General features: G+C 61.6%; 2 protein-coding genes across 2 annotated transcripts in view; one reads left to right on the forward strand and one right to left on the reverse strand.

Annotated features, from left to right (window-relative positions):
• Positions 1–3,405, forward strand: part of SHANK3 (SH3 and multiple ankyrin repeat domains 3) — a 306,306-nt gene extending 302,901 nt beyond the window's left edge. Inside the window, exon 23 of the mRNA XM_061362564.1 lies at positions 2,776–3,405. Coding sequence (XP_061218548.1) covers positions 2,776–3,319 — 544 coding nt within the window. The 3' untranslated portion in view covers positions 3,320–3,405. The remainder of the gene's footprint in view (positions 1–2,775) is intronic.
• A 6,736-nt stretch (positions 3,406–10,141) lies between these two features.
• On the reverse strand, positions 10,142–21,611 carry MAPK8IP2 (mitogen-activated protein kinase 8 interacting protein 2). The gene is made up of 12 exons (XM_061362565.1): positions 21,464–21,611; positions 17,986–18,091; positions 17,234–17,473; positions 15,762–15,864; positions 13,293–15,632; positions 12,759–12,834; positions 12,467–12,639; positions 12,273–12,382; positions 12,058–12,177; positions 11,906–11,976; positions 11,624–11,722; positions 10,142–11,169 (listed from the first exon to the last, which is right to left on the reverse strand). Exons 1-12 carry the CDS (start codon positions 21,526–21,528, stop codon positions 11,097–11,099), a joined length of 3,576 nt encoding a protein of 1,191 aa, XP_061218549.1. The 5' UTR covers positions 21,529–21,611; the 3' UTR covers positions 10,142–11,096.
• Between the last annotated feature and the right edge of the window lie 835 nt (positions 21,612–22,446).

Consider the following 22,446-nt stretch of genomic DNA (forward strand, 5'->3'; position numbering starts at 1 on the left):
CTGACCTGATGTTGCCTAAAGGAGAAGTGGGCAACACCACCGTGTTAGGAAACCTGACAAAGGTTAAGTCCTCAATAGAAACATCCTGAGAGGTAGCAGCACTTGGCTTCAGTTTGGTTGCTGCCGGCTAGTGCATGTCTCCATCAGCGTGCATTCCTTGGACAAAGTACATGATAAACCAACGCTAACCTGGGACATCTGGCCTAGGTCATGCTTTGCCTCTTCCAGGTTGGACCAGATGATCCTTGAGGTCCCTTCAACCTGGGATTCTGTGGTTCTGTGAGCCTGCAATGAAGAAGAGCAGTGATCCAGGAAAACCCTCTAAGCAGATGTCATTGCTGTGCGTAATGTGCAAGTCTTCAGAAGGGTTCACATCCAGAAAAACTGACCTGGCTTCCGAGCAGGATGAAGTGCCTGTGTCTGACTAATTGGGCTGATGGCCCATAATGAAGTCAGCATCTAGAGCTGAACAGGACACAGAGACTGTCTGCAGAATAACACATGGTTGGCAGAACTGCGCTGCTGAAGGTGTTGAGAGCCAGTGGTACCTTGCCAGCTGCGCACCACAGTGACCAATCCAGTGCTCAGCAGAGGAGAACAGACCTACAGGTTACATCCACTGACCAACCATGGCCAGAAGGGTCTTCTGTGACATCTCTGCCTTATTACTGTGAGGACACTCAGCTCTGGAAGCTGATTTCTCACATGTGGTTCCAGCCACCCCATTTCCCAAGAGCAGGAATAGCCCATTTCCAGGCCCTGTAAACCACCAAACGAAAACGAAAAGGGAGGCCCTGCAGCCCAGTTTGCACAAGATGTGGGTCTCTGTGGAACCATCTCCACTGCTGACAAGGCCCATGATGCCAACAGCCTTTGAGCATCCACCCTGTGGTGAGGAGCACACTCATGTGAGACTGCTGTAGGTCTTGGTCTTGGTACCCCCTGGGCACATCTCTCTTCTTCTTTCACAGTTTCCAACAGCACTTTCTCCCCTGTCCCACCCTGCACAGGTTCCACAAGGCTTTGGCACACCAGCTGCTGTGCCTGCAGCCATTCCTGTTCCCATTGACCTTTCTCTGCCATAAGTGACCAGAACTGCTCAGATGAAGTGTAGCAGTGTCTCCTGTGACAATAGGATTGCATCCGTACATCTGTAAGGAACTCTCTTTAGATTTGGCAGTGTTTGTTCTGCCCTTCCATGGCTACGCTAGTGCCTCCCAGCCACCCCTTCTTGGGGTCCATGAGCAGACCCAGAGCTTTCTCTCCACCTCTTCCAGAAGATCCTTTGCCAGCCTCTGATCTGTACCTTGTACTGCCAGTTCTTGTTCTGTTCTTGAGCCACAGCCCTCAAGGGCATTCAGCTCTTCCCCTTCCCAAATGCGATTCACTGTCATGCTAGTTGGTAACCCGCTTGCTTTCTGTGCCAGGGTGGCAGGGAAATAATTAAGAGGAAGTGCTCTTGAGCCCACAGACTCTAAACAGAACTTCATGTTCATGTTCAGCTCATCCTGTGGGAGCCATCTCTCTTGAAAACCACGAGTGCTTGCTCATCTCCAGAAGTGTGGATCTTGTGTGGTGTGGCATCCCTGACAGCGGGTATGTGCTGTTAACTGTAGGCCCTGGACTTCTGTTGCCAGCAGCAGGTTTCCAGGGCGTCCATCTATTCCAGGAAGGACCTGAGCGGGGAGAGCAGAGTTAGAGGGTGGCGAGGAGCCAGGATACTGATGAGGCTACCATACAGGCAGCCCAAGGGACCTTGTGTTTGGTAACCGACATCCCATCCTGGAGCCGGGGAGCTGCAGGACTTGCGTTTGATAGATTAGTTTGGAGGATGAGCAGAGTGACATTGATTGACCCAAATGAGCAGTTGTGGGCTGTTTAGTGAAGAGAGAACCAGCCCAATCCCAGTGATGCCTCTTGGGCTTGCACAACCGTGAAGCAGCAGGGCCTTCCTCCCTTTCCTCCCTACTTACCATAAAATCACAGACTGGTTTGGGTTGGAAGGGACCTTAAAGCTCATCTGGTTCCAAGCCCCTGCCACAGACAGGGACACCTTCCACTAGAGCAGGTTGCCTCAAGACCCCATGTCCAACCTGGCCTTGAACACTGCCAGGGATGGGGGAGCCACAACTGACCAGACGGGAGCAGACACCAACCCTGCACCAAGATGTTCAATCCCTCTTTAGGGTTCTGCTGACAGCCAGAGACCAAGGGGCAGGCTGGACACAGGGAATGTGCCAGAAGGTTCTCTCTTGTCCCAGGAAGGGGCTGTGTGCTCAGCAGTACTGTTTTGATACAGGACCTGAGTATGCTGATGGTGGTGCATTAGCATGAGGGGAGATGGGGGCCCCTGGTGGGAGCTGGGGCCAGTGGGCTTTGGTGCAGCTCCTCCACAGCTTCTTGCTGCCCAGCAGGGGCAGAGCAAGGTACATGTTCCGAGGCTGCAGGCAGTGTTTGTATGCAGCCCCGCTCCTCCCCAGTGGGTCTCAATGGGCTCTGGAGCCTTGGCAGTTAGGGCAGGTTTGGCCAGGAACTGGAGGTACTGGAGGTGCTGGCTGGAACCTCTTCTGCCCACTCCAGAAGAGCCCTGGCAGGGCTGGCAAGGACGTCTTGGCTGGAGTGCACCTTGCTGTGTCCCCTGAGTGCTGCAGAGCCCCCGTCCCCCCCATCCCACCCTGCCCCATGTATACTCTGTGTGTGCTCCTGTGTCGGGACCTCGGCCTCACCCCTGCCCTCTGCTCTCTCCTCTCTCTCGCTGTATCATTCTTTCTACAGACTTTTCAGTAGTTTAGGAGAACTCAGCACCATTTCCCAGCGGAGCTCCGGGACCACCTACACAGTCCGACCTGGCAGTCGCTACCCCGTAACCCGACGTACCCCCAGCCCCGTGAAGCCGGCTCTGGATCGGACAGAGCCCCTCAGCACCGTCCGGCCCTACGGTCTGACCCCTCCCACCATCCTCAAATCTTCCAGCCTTTCCATCCCACATGAGCCCAAGGAGGTGCGCTTTGTGGTGAGGAGTGTGAGCGCCCGGAGCCGCTCCCCATCCCCGTCCCCCTCGCCAGGGCCACCCCTGCACACCCTGCACCCACCTCGGCCCTTCATGCAGAAACCCCTCCACCTCTGGAACAAGTACGACGTCGGGGACTGGCTGGAAAGTATCAATTTGGTGGAGCACCGAGACAAGTTTGAGGACCATGAAATAGAGGGCACGCACCTGCCTGCCCTCACCAAGGAGGACTTTGTGGAGTTGGGGGTGACCCGGGTCGGGCACCGGATGAACATTGAGCGGGCACTCAAGCAGCTTGTAGACAGCTGACCGTCCCCGGCAGCGCTGGCCTCTTCCAGAGCCACCGGGGGGGTGGGGGTGTTTCTACTAGACTAATAAAGCCCACTTTGATTCTCTTTCTACTCTGAGCACTGCACTGAAGGGTGCGGAGCCGACAGGCTCCCGCCCGCTCCCACACCGCCCCGGTGTGCCACGCACACGCCAGCCCCCGCTCGGCCCCAGCGACGCCTTCAGGACAAGGAATGTTGCATGAAATACATCCTCCTTTCTGTTCCTCCCAGAGAGTCTGGCCTGTATATCGCTTGATGTGCTCTTCCCTGCGGGCATCGCTGGTGGCCAGCGCGGCCGAGGCACCGTGTGCTGCTGAGCCCAGGCTCCGCATGGCCAACAGGCAGCACCCAGTTGGGGTGGGCAGTGGGGCCAGGCCGGTGGTGCCATGAGGAGCCAGGCCCTGGCTTAGGGACAAGGTTCTGGTGGAGGCCTAGTGCTGGCTGCATTGCCCGGTGTGACAGGCAGACTGGGGTACACAGTGCACACTGCTGGGCCATGTCTTGGACAGGTCGGGGTGGCCTATGGAGACCCCGAGCTGCTCCAGGCTGGCACAGCAGGGCAGGATGCAGGCGGTGCTAGCAGGCTCAGCAGAGCAGGCCGGAGGCACCACGGCTGCAGTGGTGGCCCCAGTCCCCTCTGGGGTCTGAGGCATCTGGCTGAGCTGGATCATCCCACTGGTGCTGCTGATGGGAAGGGCTCCATTGTGCAGAGGTCTTGGTGGCTGGGTGGACACCTGCGGTGACACCCAGACCTGCTCCCTCCTGTGCCAAGGCATGCCAGAAGCAGCCCAAGGAGTGATTCCCACCCAAGAGACCCTAGCCCTGGACTCTGTGCTGCTGCTCTGCCGGTTGCCCTCGGGCGCCCTGCTGAGAGGGGAACTGAAACCGCATGGATAGAAGCATGTTTGGGGATGGCGGAGGGAGGCTGGTGGGGAATCCAGCAGAATATGCTTTGCCAACCTTAAGTAGGGGGGTGGGGGGAGGGAGATGTTTTATTTCCTCTTGGTTTGGGGTCTTTGTTTCCAAGGGGGACACGTTGATGAATAATATTTAATCTCCATGCAGTTATATAGAGAGCAGCTGATGACCTACAAGAGATGATACTGAACTACAGGATTCCCACTCCATCCTAGTCATCCTTATTTTGCATCTTTTTAATCAGCTATATATTTGAAAAGAGAGAACAAATATCTATATATCTATATCTATACTTAGAGCCACCTGATTTTGTTATAGTTTTCCTAACCTCTATCTGTAGCCGTGTTGAGATGCTGGGAAGCGGTGCCCGCACCCCTTCCCGGGGCGCCCGCGGCACTGGCAGTTTTTAGCGACTGAATGAATGTTAAAAGTATTTTTAAAAAAGAAAAGAAACAAAAAAACAGCCCCCAGCAGCTCCTTCCGGACACTTGGGATTTTAATGAATCAGAAACACAAAACCCAACTCGGGTTTTTGGGACACACCGAGTCTTTCACCCCTGCCAAGGCAGAGGCGTGGCAGCGGGTCCCTTGGCCATCACCACCGGCATGCTCAGTCCTCCCAGTCACCACAGTGCCCTGAGGCTGCTCCTCCAGAGCTGCTGTAGGGCTCCAAGGGCCAGGCTGGAGGAACCATGGGCCGGTGGTGCCATGGCCATGGGGGCACCAGGTCAGGCTGGGTTCGGCAGGAGCCGCTCTGTCTTCCAGGTACTTGAAGGACCCAGGGTGACCCTGTCCAGCCATAGCGCTGGCAGAAGCGGTGTCCCTGTCCCCAGTGTGGTGCCTGGTGCCCCCTCCTCGCTGCGTCATCTCCTAGGGCTGACCAGGGCTCGCCTCGGCATCCCTGGAGCAGGTGGCTTTGGCTTGGTGACTGGTGTTCCCAAAAAGCCGAGTCCCCCACAAAGGCATTAACTCTTCTGGTGCTAGAGGGAAGGACAAGGAGGTTCCTTCTGACCCTCACACATCTCCAAACCTTTACAACCTTCAGCCAGGGAAAAGGGCCAGGGTGGGGGTGGCAGCCCCTCCAGTGCACCAGGCCCTCCCTGGGATGGGTCCTGACTGGTGCCAGTGCACCAGACTCCCCCGGGGATGGATCCTGGAATGCTCTGGTGCCATCACCTTTTCCCTGAACTCCTGCTGGGTGTGTGCCCAAGTGGCTCCATCCAGAACTCTCCAGAAGCCACCGGGCCTGTGGGTTCGGGGCCTCTCCACCTCCCCAGTTGCCATCTGGCAGCCTGGGGAGGGTGAGAGGGGCTCCGATCTGGACTGGCGAGCAAACAGCCCCCAGTCTATGCCCCAGGGCATGCCGGGCCTCAGGGCCCGTCACCCGGTGAGCCAAGAGGCGCCCCAATGGCAACAGCAGCCACCGTGTCTGCCCAACCCCTCCACTCCCTTTACCCGCTGTGCCCACTGCATCCCAGCCTGGCAGTGTCACCACTGCCCTGCGTGACCCAGAGCAGGGCAGGACATGGCAGACCCAGTCCTGCCCCCTCCGCCTCCCTGCCCAGCTCATCACCCCTCTGCCGACCGTGCACCCCACTAGGCCCTGCCATGCACCTTCCTCATAGCTGTCACCTTCATCCCTCCTGCGCAGCTCCCACCTCCATCCTCCCCGTACCTGGTGCCTTCACGCCTCGAATCCCCTCCACCAGCCCCTGCATGCCTCGCCTGCGCCCAGCAGCATGTGCAGCAGCATGCGCAGATACATGCACCGCAGGACACGCAGCCACATGCACCCACTTCTCACCCTCCAGTGCTCCAGCTCCTTTGCCTGCGCTTGGCATCACCAGGCACTCTGCACTCACAAGGGCTTCTTGGCATGGTCCTGCACGGGCTCACAGGAACTCCCTGCCGCCAGCACAGCTGCTGCTCGCCTGCCGCTGCCACCTCTGCAGCCACTGCTCTCACATCCCCTGGCCAGGAACTGAACCTGCAACTTGTTCCCTGCCACCAGAGCTCGGCTCTCCTGCCTGATGCAGCTTCTCCAGCCTCCTGCCTGGCAGAGCAGCACCAGCACATTCCAGGATGCCAGCATCTGGCTCCTCTGCATCCCTGCCTGTCTTTGGCCATGGCTGCTGCACGCTTGCAGAGCCTGTGGTGACCCCACTCTGGCTGCAGCTCTGCATGCCCAAGGACCAAGCCTCTGCACTGCCTATGACTCACCCCCTGCCCACCCGGCCAGCTTGTCCCACAGCTGCCTGTCACCTCCTCACTGCTCTGCCTCATTCCCATCACACTGCTGGCTCTTCCCCCACCTTACCTGCAGGTAACGGAGACCCCAGCAGCCCTCAGAGACCCTGGTGTCCCTTGGACACCCTGGAGGTCCTCATGTGCCGGTGCAGCCCCACAGCCTGTCTGCCCCACGTGTCCCCTTGGGATGGTGGGAGGCTTTGTTGGGTGCTGCCCTGAGGAGCCACCGTGGCCCCTCAGCATGACCCTCACTCCCGGCAGCACTGGTGGTGGAAGTGATGGTGTAAGCCTGAGTGCAGGCTGCCCAGCGGGCTCCCGCTGGGTGAACCAGGGTCTTGGCCCCTTCAGCAGCTGTTTTGGGGGCTACAGGAGAGACCCTCCTGCACCCGCCTCTTACTGCAAGAGGTCAGAAGTCTGCAGAGTGCAACTTTTCTGCAGAAAGTTCGGTCTGGGACAAGGAAAGCTGGACGCCTTCTTGCCATTTCTTAGGAGCCCTCCTCTTCTTCCTCCTCTTCCTCCTCCTCTTCCTCTTTTTCCCCCTCCCTGATCCCCTCTGCTGCCCCGATCCTCCTTGCAAGGGCTGGAAATGGTGGATGCACCCTCTGCCATGGCAGAGTCAGCGGCTATGTTGCCCCGTGTGCACCCCAGCTTCCGCCACCAAGCAGCTGCAGCCGTACCTGTGTTGGCAAACACTGCGTGTTCCCTCGGCTCCCGAGGGGCACCACGGCTCGTCCCAGTCAGGCTTCACACAAAAGAAGGCGACTTCCAACCACACTGCCCAGGGGCTGCCAGGGGCTGCCGCAACCTGCTCACCCTACACCAGCATCATCAGCTTCATCACTCTCCCACCAGCGCTGCACCTTCCCCGTGTCCCCTGAACCCATGGCAGAGCCAGATAATCGTGGGCTCGGGGTGCTGGTGATGGCATCATCCCCAGGCAGCACTGGGGTCCCCATCCTGTGCCCATCTGTGCACCCCGAGCCCACGCTCCTCCATACCACCGGCTCAGGGGTGCCCATGTCCCACACACCTGCAGCACCCATGGTCAGGTCACTCGCCCCTGCAGCGCAGTGCCTTTACTGGGGTTACAGGGTTGCCCAGTGGCTTTCGGACCTTGGGTGGCCCAATGGCCTTTGGAGCCTGGGTTGCCCAATGGCCAAAGGCCAAGGTCTTCTCCCATGGCCATTCTCACCCCGCAGCAGAACCGTGCCCCTGCTAACACAGCTCCTGCTGATTTCCTTTTGATTTTCTTGGCTGAAGCGAAGCGGATTTCCCCGTGTAGATAACACTTCCCGGGCTCTGTATCTAGGCTAGCCTCATTGGCATCTCCGCTCCAAACATCTCCAGACCCAGTGAAACATTTCATTTGGAAAAGCCATCCCGGAGAAGGCAGAGCGGGAGCGGGCGAGGAACCAACCCCACGAGCCTGCGGCCCTCGGCCACACAGTCCCGGTGGGACCGGGACTGACCGCGCAGCGGTTACTGTGATTCTCATGGCTTCTCAATGACTTGGGTTATCTTCTGTAAAAAGGGATCCACTCTTTTGGGGGGGGCTTTGAAGGGGTTTTTTTAACAGTTATTGGTATTTTTCCTTTGTCCAGACTAATGCTGTCATCAACCCTGTTCTCCATCAGCTCCTGTCTGTAATTCTGACTGTAAAAGAAGAGAAACCAAAACCCAGCGCACTTTGTTCCTGGTGGTGAGGAGCTTCACCAGCCGAACCCCGTCTCCATCCAGCGACAAAGTGCGGCGCGGTTTGCCATCCTTCCTCCTGCGGTTTTCCTTCCGTCCGTCTGCGGTTTTCCATCCTTCCTCCTGCAGTTTTCCATCCTTCCTCCCGCGGTTTTCCATCCTTCCTTCCTCCCGCAGTTTTCCATCCTCCTTCCCGCGGTTTTCCTTCCGTCCGTCCGCGGTTTTCCTCCCTCCGGTTTGCCCGTGGGCAGCGCTCACTGCCGCATGCATGTGTCACCCGGGCGCGCTCACCCTCACTGCATGTGCACACACCGGCTCCCGCCCTCGCGCGCACGCGTGCGGCCACACTCACATGGCTCCAGCATCCACACTCTCGTTTCTCACCCCGACGGACTCACCTGTGGGTTTCTGTTCTGTTTTTAATTTTACAGGGTCAGTTTGACTTCACCCTTATTTTGTATGGATCTTTCGGAGGAGTTTTCTCCTTCTCCGGAGTCATGGAGGTGCAGCCATTCACCTCCCACCCTTGACGTTGTGATACACATACCCCACAGAGATCTATGTTTCTTATATTATATTATTATTAATTATTATTATGTAATAAATTTATAAGAAAGCTCCATGTTGTTCTGTGGTGTCTCTCAGCTCCAGCAGCCCCCAGAGCAGGGCTGCCATCCAGGGACCCTCTGTACCCTACCATGACCCTCTGTACCCTACCATGACGGATGCATGGGCACCACCCGACAGGAGGTTATCACAGCCATGGGCAAGTGATGGTGTGAAACCAGCTATGGTGGAGTGTGGGATTGTGCCAGGGGCTGCAGTCTCATGGGGTCCATCACACCCATGGGGCCCCAACAGCCCTGGGGACAGTGGCCACCCACTGCCCGGCAGTCAGCACCAGGGCCCCCTTCTGTGCGGCACCGGGGAACCAAGTGCCAAGAGCTGAGGGAAGCTCATGAGGCCTCACTCAGTGCTGGCAGCTGCAGGTGAACCCAGACACCATGTCTGCCTTGGGGAAAGCAGTGTTTGAGGGAAGAAGAGGAGCTCCAGCACAAGGGGGACATGGAGCTGTTGGAGCAAGTCCAGAGGAGGCCATGGGGATGCTGCGAGGGCTGGAGCAGCTCTGCTCTGGAGCCAGGCTGAGAGAGCTGGGCTGGGGCAGCCTGGAGAAGAGAAGGCTCCTGAAGGGGAGACCTGAGAGCAGCTCCAGTGCCTAAAGGGGCTGCAGGAAACCTGGAGAGGGGCTTGGGACAAGGGCCTGTAGGGACAGGCCAAGGGGAATGGCTTGAACCTGCCCGAGGGGAGACTGAGCTGAGCTCTTAGGCAGAAGCTCTTCCCTGTGAGGGTGCTGAGGCGCTGGCACAGGGTGCCCAGAGAAGCTGTGGCTGCCCCATCCCTGGCAGTGCTCAAGGCCAGGTTGGACACAGGGGCTTGGAGCAAGCTGCTCCAGTGGAAGGGGTCCCTGCCCATGGCAGGGGTTGGAGCTGGAGGAGCCTTAAGGTCCCTCCCAGCACAAACCAGTCTGTGGTTCTATGAATTTCATTTGAACATTTAAAAACAGGAATTACGGCCCCAATTAAGGTGTTTGGGTTTATCATCCCCACACCAATCCTCTGAAGCACGGCAGCCCCCGTGCCATCCTCAAGCCTGACACTCCCATCTCTCTGCCCAGCAGCACTGCCACTGTGGTGGCACTGGCACCTTCACCATCATTGCCACTAGCATGGGCCAGGACCCCCCATGCATGCCAGGGTGTGCATGTGCCCGTACCCTCTGCTCCCTGTGCCTCCTGCACACGCTCGTGCCCCATGTGGCTGTTGTGCACACATTCCTGTTCAGGCTGCACCCCCTGCTCCTCCTGCCCTGCCACACCTCTGCCCTGGCAGCCCCGTGCACCCCGTTCTTCCTCCATCACACCCATAAAGCATCCCCAGCCTCGTGGTCACACCAAGCATATACTTTATTGAAAGACCAAATGGGTGATGACAAGGCGGTGAGGGGAGAGAACCTGGAACCAGGGTTTGGGCAAGTGGCAGCTGCTCAGGGCTCCTCCTGGTCTTGGAGTTAGGAGATAAATACCGGGACATTGAGCGCGTGGAGTCACCGTCACATTGAGCGCTGGGTGGATGGACACAGGGGCCGGCAAGCAAAGGAAACCACCACCAGGCACAGCAGCGAGGGGCAAGGGTGGCCACCGGCCCTCTGCCACACTGGCCAGGCTCCAGCACCGCCCTGAGCCTGCCTCTCGCTGGGCAAGTACAGCCCACGCGGGGGGTCCTGCACCCCATGGATGGTGTGATAGTGGTGGGCAAGGGCTGGGGGCACTGGCAGAGGGACTGGGGCAGGAGGGGCCATACCAGGGTCCCCCCAGGGGTCATGGAGGGGCAGGGGCTATTCTTAGGGGGCTGTTCCAGGGGTGGCAGGTGCCACTGCCGCTATGCAGGGGGACACCATGGACTGGGGGTGGTTCATGGCTGGAGATGCTCACCCAGCCCTCCAATAATCCCCCCCAAGCCCCATTCACCTCCTTGAGCCCCTCAACCCCATTCACCCCCAGTGTCTCCATCCCTGCGGCTCTGGCACAACTGGTCCCTGCTGCTGTGGCCCCCCTCAGGCTGGCTTCACTCATGCAGGGGGAGGGCAGCTTCTGCCCCAGCGCCGTGGCTTGGCTGCAGCACCCCCGTGGTTGGGGTGATGCTGGGGGCACCCCCAATACCCAGTTGTGGTGCACGGCTGGGCCCCTGGCCCCCCGAGAAGCAGTGAGGACGGGGGGGGAGCCCGTGGGGCTGGAACATGTGCAGGGGGGGCCAAGGCAACTGGTTGGGGGTCAGACAGAGTCTCTGGCCGTCTGTGGGGCTGAGGGGGGGGCGGAAGCAGGAAAGGCAGCAGCTGCCCCCTTACTCCAGGTAGATGTCTTCTGTGGGGCAGGCGTACTCCAGGTGCTCCTGGTAATATTCCTGAAACGCTCGGCTGTGAGGATGGGAACAATGGGGGGGCTCAGGGGTGGGATGTGGCCTGGACCCCAGCTCCACAACTGCCTGCACCCCAACCTCCTGTACCCCCAGCCCCCTGTATCCATACCTGCTGCATCCCTAGCCCCCATGCACCCCCAGCACTGGCATGGCCAGACCAGGTGCACCATGACCTTGGCACCCAGACCCCCTGCACACCCAGCACCGTAACTCACCACACCTCCAGCCCCAGCACCCAGCACCCTGCACCCAGACCCCTGCACCCCAATCCCCAGCACCCAGAAGCCCAGCACCCCCAGACTCCCTGTATCCAAACCTCCTGCATCCCTACCCCCTGCTCTTAACCCTGGCACAGCCAGCACCCTGCACCCCAACCCCCAGCACCCCAGCTCCCTGCACCCAGATCCCCAGCTGCACTATGCCCCACGCAGCTGCCCCCATCCCCATCTTACCCGACACACTCGGCCACGTGCCTCATGGATTCCTGGGAGACGAATACGTGGCAGGCAAAGCGGCTCAGCACTGGGTGCTTGGTGATGAACCCGAAGTAGCTGCAGTGGGGAAGCTGGGTGAGGTGGGAACACCCCACTCCTGCACCTTGGGGGGCACTGGGACAGCCTCACTGGGATGGAAGGGGGCAGAGGGACCCAGTGCGGAACCACAGGCAGGGGATGGAGGGGATGGAGGGGGGTCCGCTGGGGCTGGCTGCCTGGGGGGGACTGTGGGGGTCTCACCAGCTGTTCCGGGGGTGGCACCCACAGAAGGAGATGTTCTTCATCTGGAAGAAGTGGCTGCAGCGTTCAAACTGGAAGAGAGAACGCACCAAGGTGTGGGTGCCCTGTTCGGGCACAGGGGCTGCCTCGTGCCCCACGGCCGTGCCCCTCACCTCCTCGTCCCGGCTGTACTCCGTGACAGTCAGAATGAGCTTGATGCCCTGCAGCGTGATTTCCAGGTCGCAGCTGGCTGGTGGGCGCAGATGCACCGTCAGCTTCCTCGTGGTGGCAATCTGGGGGTACAGGTGAGGGCCATGAGGCTGAGGTCCTGCCAATGTGGGGAGCCAGGGATCATGCCACTGCCGCTGTCACCCGCCCTGGGGCTCACCTTCTGCATGGCAGCACAGAGGATGCCATTGCCCTGGTGGTACGGCACCTCCACTGAGCCCAGGAACTGCACGTTGAACCGCTCCACCCAACACGGGTTCCTCTTGAGGCCTGCGTGGCGAGACAGGACAAGGAGACGGCGCACCAAGACGCCCACGTCCCCCAGTACCCCCCACAGCCCCTGCAGGCTCCTACCTATGGAATCTCTGGCTTGGCCAACGACCTCATGGGCATAGAAGGCTGGGAAGATGCCCCTCTCCCCTGTCCGCATGTTGTAGCCCCGGTACCAGTAGTCATCCTCCTCCAGCTCCACCAGGATGGGGTCATCCACGTCGAGCTCCAGCTCATCCTCGTGGCGTGGGATAAACCTGGGGGAAGCACAGGGGAAAGGAGGATGTGGGCAGAGGGCAGAGCCATGGGAAAGAGGGTCCCGAAAGCCACCGTGGTGACCATGCCCATCACCGGGCTGTCTGGGCTCGCTGCTCACCTGAAGACGGCCCGGTGCGTTTGCTCCCGCTCCTCCCCATTCACCATGCAGGAGAACAGCCCGAAGGACTCCGTGCCTGCAGAGGAGGAGCAGGAGGCTGCCATAGGGTGAGAGTGCAGCTCCCACCCCATGGCATGGGAGGCATCCCCACCTCTGCCCACCCCTGGGCGTTGCAGCACCCTCAGGGTGACAGGAGCAGACTGGCCATCGCTCATAGGCTCAGGCTCTTTCCTGGGGGGTCCCACCTCAGGTCCCCCACCTGCAGCCCAGGGCAGAGGACCCCACAGGGCAAAGGGAAGGTGGGGATCAGCCACACAGAGAAACCTTGTGGCCCCATGCTGGAGAGCCCGCAGCCTTTGGGTCAAGCCCCACACCCCCCCGCAGCTGCGCCGCCACACCATGCCGTGCTGTGCCACATGGGAATGCCGCCATGGCCAGGATGGCTGAGGCAAGGTGGCGCAGGGCAGGCAGCATGCCAACAGCATGCGGAGCAGCCCAGGCACAGTGGGGCACAGCACGGCACACGTCACTTACTGGAGGAGCGGGAGGTGCTGTTGACAAAGACGTTGAGGAACTTCTTGGAGAACTGCAGGTCAGCCTCAGGGGACGAGTCCTCGGAGGAGCTGTGGCCATTGGGAGCTACCAGCCCGTCCCCGAAGGCTGCTTCGTCCTCCAGCTCGCAGCGCTCGCAGGCACGGAGCAGGTCACTGTCATCACTCAGCACCGAGGTGCAGCGCCGCAGGCTCACCAGCTCCAGCTGCGTGTGCTCATCCACCACCAGCGTGTACTTCACAGAGTCATAGGCCAGGGACTCATCCAGCACCCGCGGCTCCAGCACCCCCAGGTCTGGCGGCAGTGGCTCCTCAGCAAAGGGTGAGCCCTTCAGGTAGGGCACCTCATCCTCGTCTGTCGAGTAGGCCATGGTGAAGCCACGGTTGGTCTTGGCAGTGGAGATGCCCAGGTCAGGCGGGCCAGCACTGGGGCTCTGCGCCCGGGGCGCTAACCGGATGTCGTCGATCATGTCATCGGCCTCCAGGACACCTGAGTCCAGGTCCCTGTCCATGGCCCAGTCCCCCGCGCCGGTAGCTGGCAATTTAGCAGTGGGGCACTGCTCCCCAGTGCCAGGGGAGGTGCATGGGGGGCTGTAGCAGCCAAAGGTGGCCAGGACCTCCGAGGAACCCAACCTGTCAAGGGTGACAGGGCGCCCCGGGAAGACAGGCGCAATGGTGTCATTCGTGGGGTTGCTCAGGAAGAGGAAGGGGCCTGGGTCGTTGGCAGGCAGCTCTGGCACCGGCTCCACCGTGGTGGCAGCCAGAGCCCGCTCGTCGTCCTCAGCACGCTGCAGGGAGCTGCGCAGCGTCTCCATGTCCACCAGCTCAATGGCGTGCTGGCAGTGGGATAGCGCAGCTGTGTCCCCCAGGGAGGCCCCTGAGCTTGGGTCCCCATCCAGTGCCTCGCTCAGGATCTCGGGCTCCAGGTCAGAGGCTGGCGAGATGGTGTCACAGAGCGAGTGGGTCTGCTGGAAGCATTCGTCCGGGCATTTGATGGGGTAAGAGCCCTCCGAGATCATTTTGTTGACGAGGTTGCTGAGCAGCCATGGCGAGTCTGAGTCCTCACTCAGGTCAGGCTCTGACTCTGAGTCGGAGTCGTACTCGCTGTTGTCATCCTCATCTGCCTCAGGCATCAGCTTGGGCCCCACGGGCAGGTAGAAGGAGCGTCGGATGCTCTCCAGGCTGTGGTCTGGGTCAATCTTCAGATCCAGGGGGCTGGAGGTGGAGACATCAGTCTGGCCAGCAGGCACAGAGGAGTCCTCTGGGTTCAGGCTGTCATAGTAGCCCTCCATCTTCAGCTCGGCCAGGCTCTCCCGCCGCACCACGCCGTGCTCTGGGATCTCCATCTCCAGGATCTCCTCCTCCTCCTTGCCCTTGTCCAGCAGCAGGGAGTCCTTGATGCCCATCAAGCCAGGGGCCTCCAGCTCTGTCTCCAGCTCCGCTTCTGAGGTGGGTGAACTGGCTTCCTCAATCGAGTTGGTGAGGTGGGAGGACCTGCCACTGCTGCTGTCACTGCTCAGGTCCAGCTCCGTCTCCGAGATGGAGGAGATCATGTTGCTGACCAGGCGCCCACCAGCAAAGGCTGCCTCGATCTCCCCCTCCACGTCCGAGTCTGAGCCAGGCGAGCTCAGGTCTTCTCCGTGGCGGCCACCAGGCAGGAAGGGTTTGGTGGTCCTGCTGGTGAGGTCAGCCTCAATGCCAGGGTCCGAGGAGGGCGACGTAGTCTCCGAGGAGCCTGAGGGGTGCCCACGCACGCTTGCGGCTCGGCCAGACTGGGCACCCTCCCCATCAGAGCTGAGCAGCTCCGCTGGCCCCCCAGCACACACGTAGGCACCAGAGCACCCATCACGCTGCTCAGCCATGGCCACTGGCTCCTCCTGTGGCCGTGGGGAGCTGGGCTGCTGGTGAGGGGCTGTGGGGGACCCCGGCCTCCCCCCTTCGCCAGGCACCGGCCTCTCCCGGGCACCGGATGCTTGGTGCCTTGGTGGGACACGGCAGCCGTCAGCGAGCAATGGTGAGACCGCGGCGGGGCCAGGAGGAGCCAGAGGCCCTGTTGGAGAGAGACACTGTTTAGGGGGTGGCTGGTGGAGGCGCGACGGGGAGTGCGGAGCTTGGAGCACAGCGGAGATGAGATTCATGTTATGATCTGCCCCAGCTCTCGGGGGTGATGGGTTACCATGTGCCAGGGACTCGTGGCTGTTGCCTTGCGAGTCCAAGGGGTTGGGCTGCAGCGGGGCAGGGGCCTGCCCAGCCCCTGCACTCGGCCCCTTCGGGCTTTCCAGGCAGGGTCCCTCTTGGATGCAGGCGTGGGGGGATGAGTGTCCTGGAAGGGAGAAAAGCACACCCCCATGTCAAACAGGCGAGAACCCTGCGGGGTTCCAACCAAAGGGGCTGTGGAATCCCCAGGCAGGAGGGCCCCCCACTCGGGGACCCCATCACTATCAGCACTCACCAGTGTGTGAGGAAGAGGAGGAGGAGGAGGAGTGGAGAAGGGCATCCTGCCAGCTGGTGCGGTGAGCGGGTGGTGGGAAGCTGCCGTTGTTGTTTAGGGAGTCCTAGGGGAAGAGGAGAGCCACAGGCGGGGGTAAGCCCTCGGGACATTTGGGAAACGGGGGCACCAAACACATCCAGACCACGCCACGAACGCCCCCTGACACAGCTCGGTGCTCCCCACCAGCTTGGCAGCACCAGAGCCACGTGCCCAGAGCTTTATCTGGATTAGGGCCACGACATCCCCAGCTCCCCTGCCCAGCTGGAGCAGGACCACAGGATGGCACACTGCCCATCCCCATGGGTGACCTGCACAGGGGACTGGTGCTGACCCCCACCATGAGGCCCTGCTGTGCTATGTGCCCCCAAAAGCAGATCCTGACCCCAGTAAGTGGCACCCCAAAAAGCCACCACCCCAGGAGCCAGCAGGGCCAGGGCTGCCCACCCAGCATGGAGATGGCTGTAGATTAGTCCTGGCAGGAAGCACAGGCAGAGATAATCCCACTGAGCAGGAGATTAGGGAGTGGGGTTATATGCCATGGGACGTGCACCAGGAAGGCAGTGGGAGACGGGAATGTGTACTGGGAGGATGGCGATGGGTACTGGGGGAGATGGCACCCAAAGAGTAGGGTGGAGCCTCCTCCTGGAGCCAGTGCACATGAACCCGAGCTGGGATTACCAGGATTTGCACCCTGGGAGCACCAACAAAAACCGAACCTGGCAATTGCTGGGGATTCTGCTCACACCACAGGGACAATGAACCAGGGTGGCTGGTGCCACTGCGGCACGTTGGGGCTGGAAGCCCCCTGGCACTCTCCAGCCCCTCCCAGGAGGGGGTCCAAGAATCCCGATATCCCACCCGGCACCATGGCAACACAGCCGGATGCAGGCAGCACTGCAAGCACCATGCACGGCTGCCCACGCACTGCGGTGGGGTGGCGGCTTGGGGCTGGCACCACTCACGCGTGTGGCGGGGACACCCCTGCAGAGCCCCATGCGTGCAGGGTCCCCCCTGAGCCCAGGGATGGAGGAGGAGGGACACGATGCACACCAGCACCCATGCACATGCAGCACAGGCACATGTGCGATGCAAGGGCCCCACAGCACTGACACATTCCAGGCAGCCCCAGGCACTGAACATGGGCATGAGGATCGCAAAGCCTCCAGGACCCCTCAGCTCAGGGCCCTGCACGGGCTTGCAGGGCCCCCTGAGAACTCCACAGACCCATCCCCAACGTTCCCACCTCGGTCCCACGATGGCAGAGCTGGAGCCAGCAGCGTCTCTGCCCGCTGGTGCTCCCCACTCTGGGGCAGAGCCCACCCCCATATGCCTCTCCCCACAGTCCATCCCACAAAGCCCCTGCTGCTCCTCCACCAGCCCTAGAGTGTGGGGACAGGGACAGGGCCCCCCCCCCCCAGCCACCTCTCCCTCACCTGTGTGCCCGGGGCCATCAAGTTGAGGGTGGTGGGTCGGTGCTTCTGTGTCTCCTCCAGGCTGGGTGAGGGGATAGGTGAGGCCAAAGGGGATGGTGGAGCTTCCAGCTCATTGCCCTCCTCCTCCTCTTCCTCCTCTTCCTCCTCCTCATTGTCGTCAATCATCTCAAACTCCTGGAAGTCATCCTGGAAGGTGCAGACTGGATGCGGTTGCTCGCCGCGCTCCAGCACCAGGCAGTCCTGGGGATGTGGAACAGTGTTAGCAGCCACCGGGCTTGTGCTGTCCACAGCCATGGCCACACCGGCCACGGCCACCACAGCACATCCCTCCGAGTGCCTTTGCTCATGGCCCAGCAGCATGGTGGCAACGTCCCCAAGGGAAATGTGCCCTCTGACAAGCACCAGGGACCCCCTATCTCTGCCAGCAGCCAGGCTGTCCCAGCCCCAACATGCAGTGCCTCATCCCACCCAGTGCTGGGCAGAGCTGGGAAGAGCTGAGTAAGTGGAAGCCACTGGAGCCACCAGAACCACCAAATTGCAGTGGTTGGTGGAGCCAGCGTGGGTCTGGCTGCTGAGCCACACGTCCCCCATGGAGCTCACCAGATGTGGTGGGAGGCTCCACTGTGCCTAGGCTGAGACCCCTGCAGCACATCCCTTCGGGGCCCTGGTACACCCATTCCAAGAAGAGACAATGCCCATGCCCAGTCCCCACCACAGCCCTGTGCAGCACGATGGCCCCACAGCTCCTGCACCTTCTCGTAGTGGTCTGAGTCGTAGTTCAGCCCGATGCCACAGTCATCTGTGATCTCCGACAGGTCCTCATCATCAAACTCCTCCAAACTGATGTCCTGGGGGGCCCTGGAGAGAGGGGACGTGCTGAAGTCACACCATCACTCGGGAGCTCTGGCCAAGCCGACGCAGCACACCACGGCCAGGGGGTGCAGAGCCTGGGGCCAGCACCACACCAGAAGCCAGGTGAGGCTGGAGGAGCTGGGAGGCTAATGGGCACATGGCTGCACAGGGCGCTGCTCTCAGCACTGCGCTCCCTCCTGCCCAGTGTGAGAGCCCAGTGCAGGCCATGGCCATGCCACCACAGCTGCCCCTGACCCAGCAGAGGTGCTGAGGCCACCATGGTGGGCAGCACCATCTTCCCAAATTCCCTGCAAAATCCGTCAAGCCAAACCCAAGACACACGGCAGGGTCCCAGCAGTCAGGGAAACCAAACCGAGCTGCTCCTGTCAGGAACAACGGGGGAGTCATGGAAACCAGCGGTTTCTGCAGGGAAAGGGCGAAAATAAAGATGACAACTGGCAGGATTCAGTGTCAGGAAACGGAAACGAGACGATTACAGTGGATAAGGCGGGAGGTGCAGTGGCACCCTGCGCTGGTGGAGATCCTCTGCCCACCCCTGGGGACACCCAGGGACACCCCAAGCCTGGCCTCACAGGAGCGTGGCAGCACCTAGTGGGGCACCTCTGGTGGGGACAGGACTGGGGTCTCACTGGGGCAGCATTTGAGCTCGTAAGGGTCTCACTGGGGTTCCACTGAGGTCCACTGCAGTCCTGTTGGGGTCTCATTTGGGCTCATCAGGGTTTCACTGAGGTCCCACTGGGGCTCATAAGGGTCTCATTAGGGCTCAGTCCTGGCACGCAGCTGGCAGCAGAGCCCCTCATCGGGTTGGGGGGGGTCACAGCCATGACTGCCTCTGGAGATGCCCACTCCCTGTCTTTGCCCCCAAAGCCCCCTCCCAGGCTGTCATTCAGCCCAGCACTTCCTCCCCTTTCCCAGGGAGAACGATTCCCCCTAATCCCATAATTCCCAGAAGTAGGGCACTGAGGCTGCATCAAATATCCACAGATTTGTGGCAAAAGCATCACGAGCTGTGCAGCGCGGCATGGGGCTGTGCCGGACCAGACCCCAGCCAGGCCTGGGGGAGCAGAGCTCTGGCCTCAGCACTCTTCCACCCCAGCCCTCATCCTGTCTGAGACGAAACACAACGGGACAGCATAGCCCAGCATGGCATGTCACAAAGCGGCTGGGGTCCCTGCCCCACACTGGGGTCCTGCCTGCTGGCAGCCAGGCTTGGGCTTGCCAGGGACACCGTTCCCTCATCGGGGAGCGGCTGAGAGCTGCCACAAACCATGGCAGAGCTGGGGTTGCCATGGTGGGATGGGTCCCGCCATGGTGGAATAGAGATGCCACAGAACGATGGGGTTGCTGTGGTGGGATGGGGGTGCCATGGTGGGAAGGGGCTGCCATGGTGGGATTGGGGCCCCCAGTAAGAGCCATACTGGACCTACAGTGTCCTGAAGGGACCCCTGGGGACACTGGCCATGGCCTCGCTGCAGTGAGGAAGAGGCAGCCCCACCGCTGTGGGTGCAGGGATACAGCAGCAGGCACCCAGACACACAGGTGCTGTGCAGCAGGCAGGAAGGACAGCGGCTGTCCCTGGGATGGGTGCACCAGACACTGAAGCCAGGTGATGGGGAGCAGCCAGGTGAGGTCCGGAGCTGAAGTGGAACCAGGGTGGTGGACTGGGGAGGGGGCAGCTGGCCTCAATCAGGAGAGAGCTGGAAATGGACCACAAAAGGGTCCCAACATCACCCACCCTAGGGTGCAGGGAGCCCTATAGTGAGTCCCTAGCAGGTCTATGGGGGGCAGGCATGGGGAGCAGGGTGTGCTGGTGTTTGCCCCAGAGCTGCGCTTCCCGGGGCAGCAGTGACTGCCGAGCAGCCACTGGAGATTGGATTTCCTCCCTGTTTCCAGAGCAGCTCCCCTGACGGTTTGTCCTGGCAGCAACGGCTCTGCAGCGGCTTCTCCAGCAGGGATGAGCCAGGGATGTGTGCCCAGGGCCGGGCAGAGGACACAGGTTGCTCAGGGCTGAGTGTCCCCCACCCCAACCAGTGACCAGCACCGCGGCTCCCATGGTTGCGCCTTGCCCTGACTGGGTGGCAAGAGCTGTCCAAGCCAAGGCCCTGCCGCTGCACCACGGCCTTCCCACACCTATCCCTCTGGTTGATCCCACCAAGCCCTAGGCTTGACACAATCTCCCTCCTCAGAAGGAGCACATCCCGGATCCGATGCTGCCAACAGCTGGGGTCTCTCCTGCCTGCACCACGCATCCATGGGTGCTCACCGGGACCCGGTGCACTCGCAATCCCCAGGGATGTGACCTGGATCCAGCACCCACTCTCCTGGGGTAGAGGACATGAGGGGTCCAGGCTGGGGCAGGGATCTGGCCTCACTGTCCCCCACTGGGACATGGGCCCAGCCCAGGCCTGTGCAGCAGTGAAGGGCAGGAACAGGACTTGCTGAGGCCAGCCCTGACCTCACACTGTGGGTTGGATGGGAAGCATGGTGATGGGACACCTCCAAGACACCCCAGAAACTGCTGGGCCTGGGCGAGAGGCAGGGCGAAGCCAAGCAGAGGCCATGTCCTCCATCCTGCATCCCGTTATCCTGGGATCCTGCTGTGTGGCATGGCTGGCAAGGGGGTGCCAGAGAAATGAGAGAATGCCAGGGAAAGGGAAGATGCCAGGGAAAGGGGGGGATGCTCAGGGAAAGGGGGCATAGCCCGGGAGTAGCCATGAGACCTCCGCAGCACAGGCCAACCAGCCAAGGGCACATCCTGCATTCCACTCCCGGCTCCATCGCCCCGCAGCTCTCGCACCCCCACGTCCGTGTCGTCCCCCACCCCCATCCACCGCCACCTCCCCGTTCCCATCCCGCTGCCGGGACCCCCCAGGCCCGCACCCCTCCGCAGCGCCGCTCCGAGGGGTCCCGCCAAGGTCAGGCGAGGTGCGGGGAATGGAGGGGCTGAATCCCGCCGACCCCCAGCCCACCCCGGTGCGGCGGTCACCCGCGGGGCCCTCTCCCGGTGCCGGTATCCGGTGTCCCTGAGAGAGACAAAGAGGCGGCGGCGGCTCCACCGCAGCGGCGGGATGCGGGAGGGACACACGCACACAGCGGGGGAGACGTCCAGCATCCCCCGCCCCGAGGCAGCGACGGGTGATGGCGGGGAGAGGGGAGGGGGCTGCGCCGGCGGCTGCTGCGTCGTTAATCCCGGGACGGAGCCTGCGCGGCTCCGGTACCCCAAGGTGAACGGGCCCGGCGGGGGGCGGCACGGGCCTGGGACACCCACCCCCCCCGCCGCTGCACCGAGAAGGGCAGCCCCGGCCCCGTTGTGCCCCGCAGCGCAGCTCCCCCCCGTCCGGTGCGGTCGGTTCCCACCTGCAGCCGGGCGGGGAGAGCGAGTGGAAGGTGGAGAGCGAGAACATCTCGGCGCGATCCGCCATCTTCTCCCGGCCGGGGCTGCGCCGGACTGCGGAGGAGCGAGGGGGGGGCCGCGGGGCGAGCGGGGGGGGTGAGCGGCGGGAGCGCGGCCGGGCGGGGCGCGGGGGTGGCGGGAGCGCGCGGGGGGCGGGGCCAGAGAGAGGGAGGGGCCGGGGGTATGGGGGGGGCGGGATGTATGGGGAGGGGTTGGGGGTGGGTAGGAAGGTGGTACAGGGAGGGGTTATAGGCAAGGGAAGGGATCTATAGGGAGGGGAGACTGTGGGAGGAGAGCGAGGAGGCTATGAGGGGGGAGGGATGTACAGGGAGGGGGCTATTGGGGGAGGTAAAGGGGTGGTGTAGAGAGCGGTAGGGGGTGTATGGGGGACGGGATGTAATGTGGGTATTGGGGTTCTAGAGGAGTATATGTTGGGGGGAGCTGCGGGGGTATAAAGATGGGAGCGAGGGATATGGAGGAGAAGGGATGTAAGTGGGGTATTGGGGGATTACGGGGTAGTATAGGCGGGGGGGCTATCTAGAGTGGAGGAGAGGCTGGGGGGGGTGGGGAGCAGGGGGGCTATGGGTGGGAAGAGGAGCTGCCGGAATATGGTCATGGCTGAACATGGAGAGGGTGGGAGGCTGTGAGGGAGGGAGCCCTATAGGGGGAGGGAAGGAGGGGGAAGGGAGATCTGCACAAGAGTTGGGGTAGGGGATGGGGGTTACGGGGAGGCGCTGTGAAGGGGATGCAGGGGGACTCATAGCGAGGTGTAAGAAGATGTATAGAAGGAATTGGGGGGGTACAGGAATGTAAAGCGGGGGGCGGGGGTATAGGAGAGGGGCAGGGGTGTATAGTGGGGTGCAGGAGATGCAGAGAGGTTGCATAAGGGGGGGTGCAGGGGCTCGGGAGCCGCACAGGGTAGGCCTGGGCGAGCAGACGCTGCCCC

This window comes from Neopsephotus bourkii, unplaced genomic scaffold, assembly GCF_033783945.1.
Source record: "Neopsephotus bourkii isolate Nb327-2 ecotype Australia unplaced genomic scaffold, CSIRO-AGI_Nbou_v1 NB_1128, whole genome shotgun sequence".
In the NCBI taxonomy this organism is placed as follows: domain Eukaryota; kingdom Metazoa; phylum Chordata; class Aves; order Psittaciformes; family Psittacidae; genus Neopsephotus; species Neopsephotus bourkii.

Excerpts from the sequence above, each read along its gene's own strand:
- MAPK8IP2 (XM_061362565.1), bottom strand. The coding sequence starts at position 21,528 with ATGGCGGATCGCGCCGAGATGTTCTCGCTCTCCACCTTCCACTCGCTC. Across the intron at positions 17,474-17,985 it reads ACTCAGACCACTACGAGAAG|GACTGCCTGGTGCTGGAGCG; the intron begins GTGCAGGAGCTG and ends CCACATCCCCAG. Across the intron at positions 12,640-12,758 it reads ACGCACCGGGCCGTCTTCAG|GTTTATCCCACGCCACGAGG; the intron begins GTGAGCAGCGAG and ends TGCTTCCCCCAG.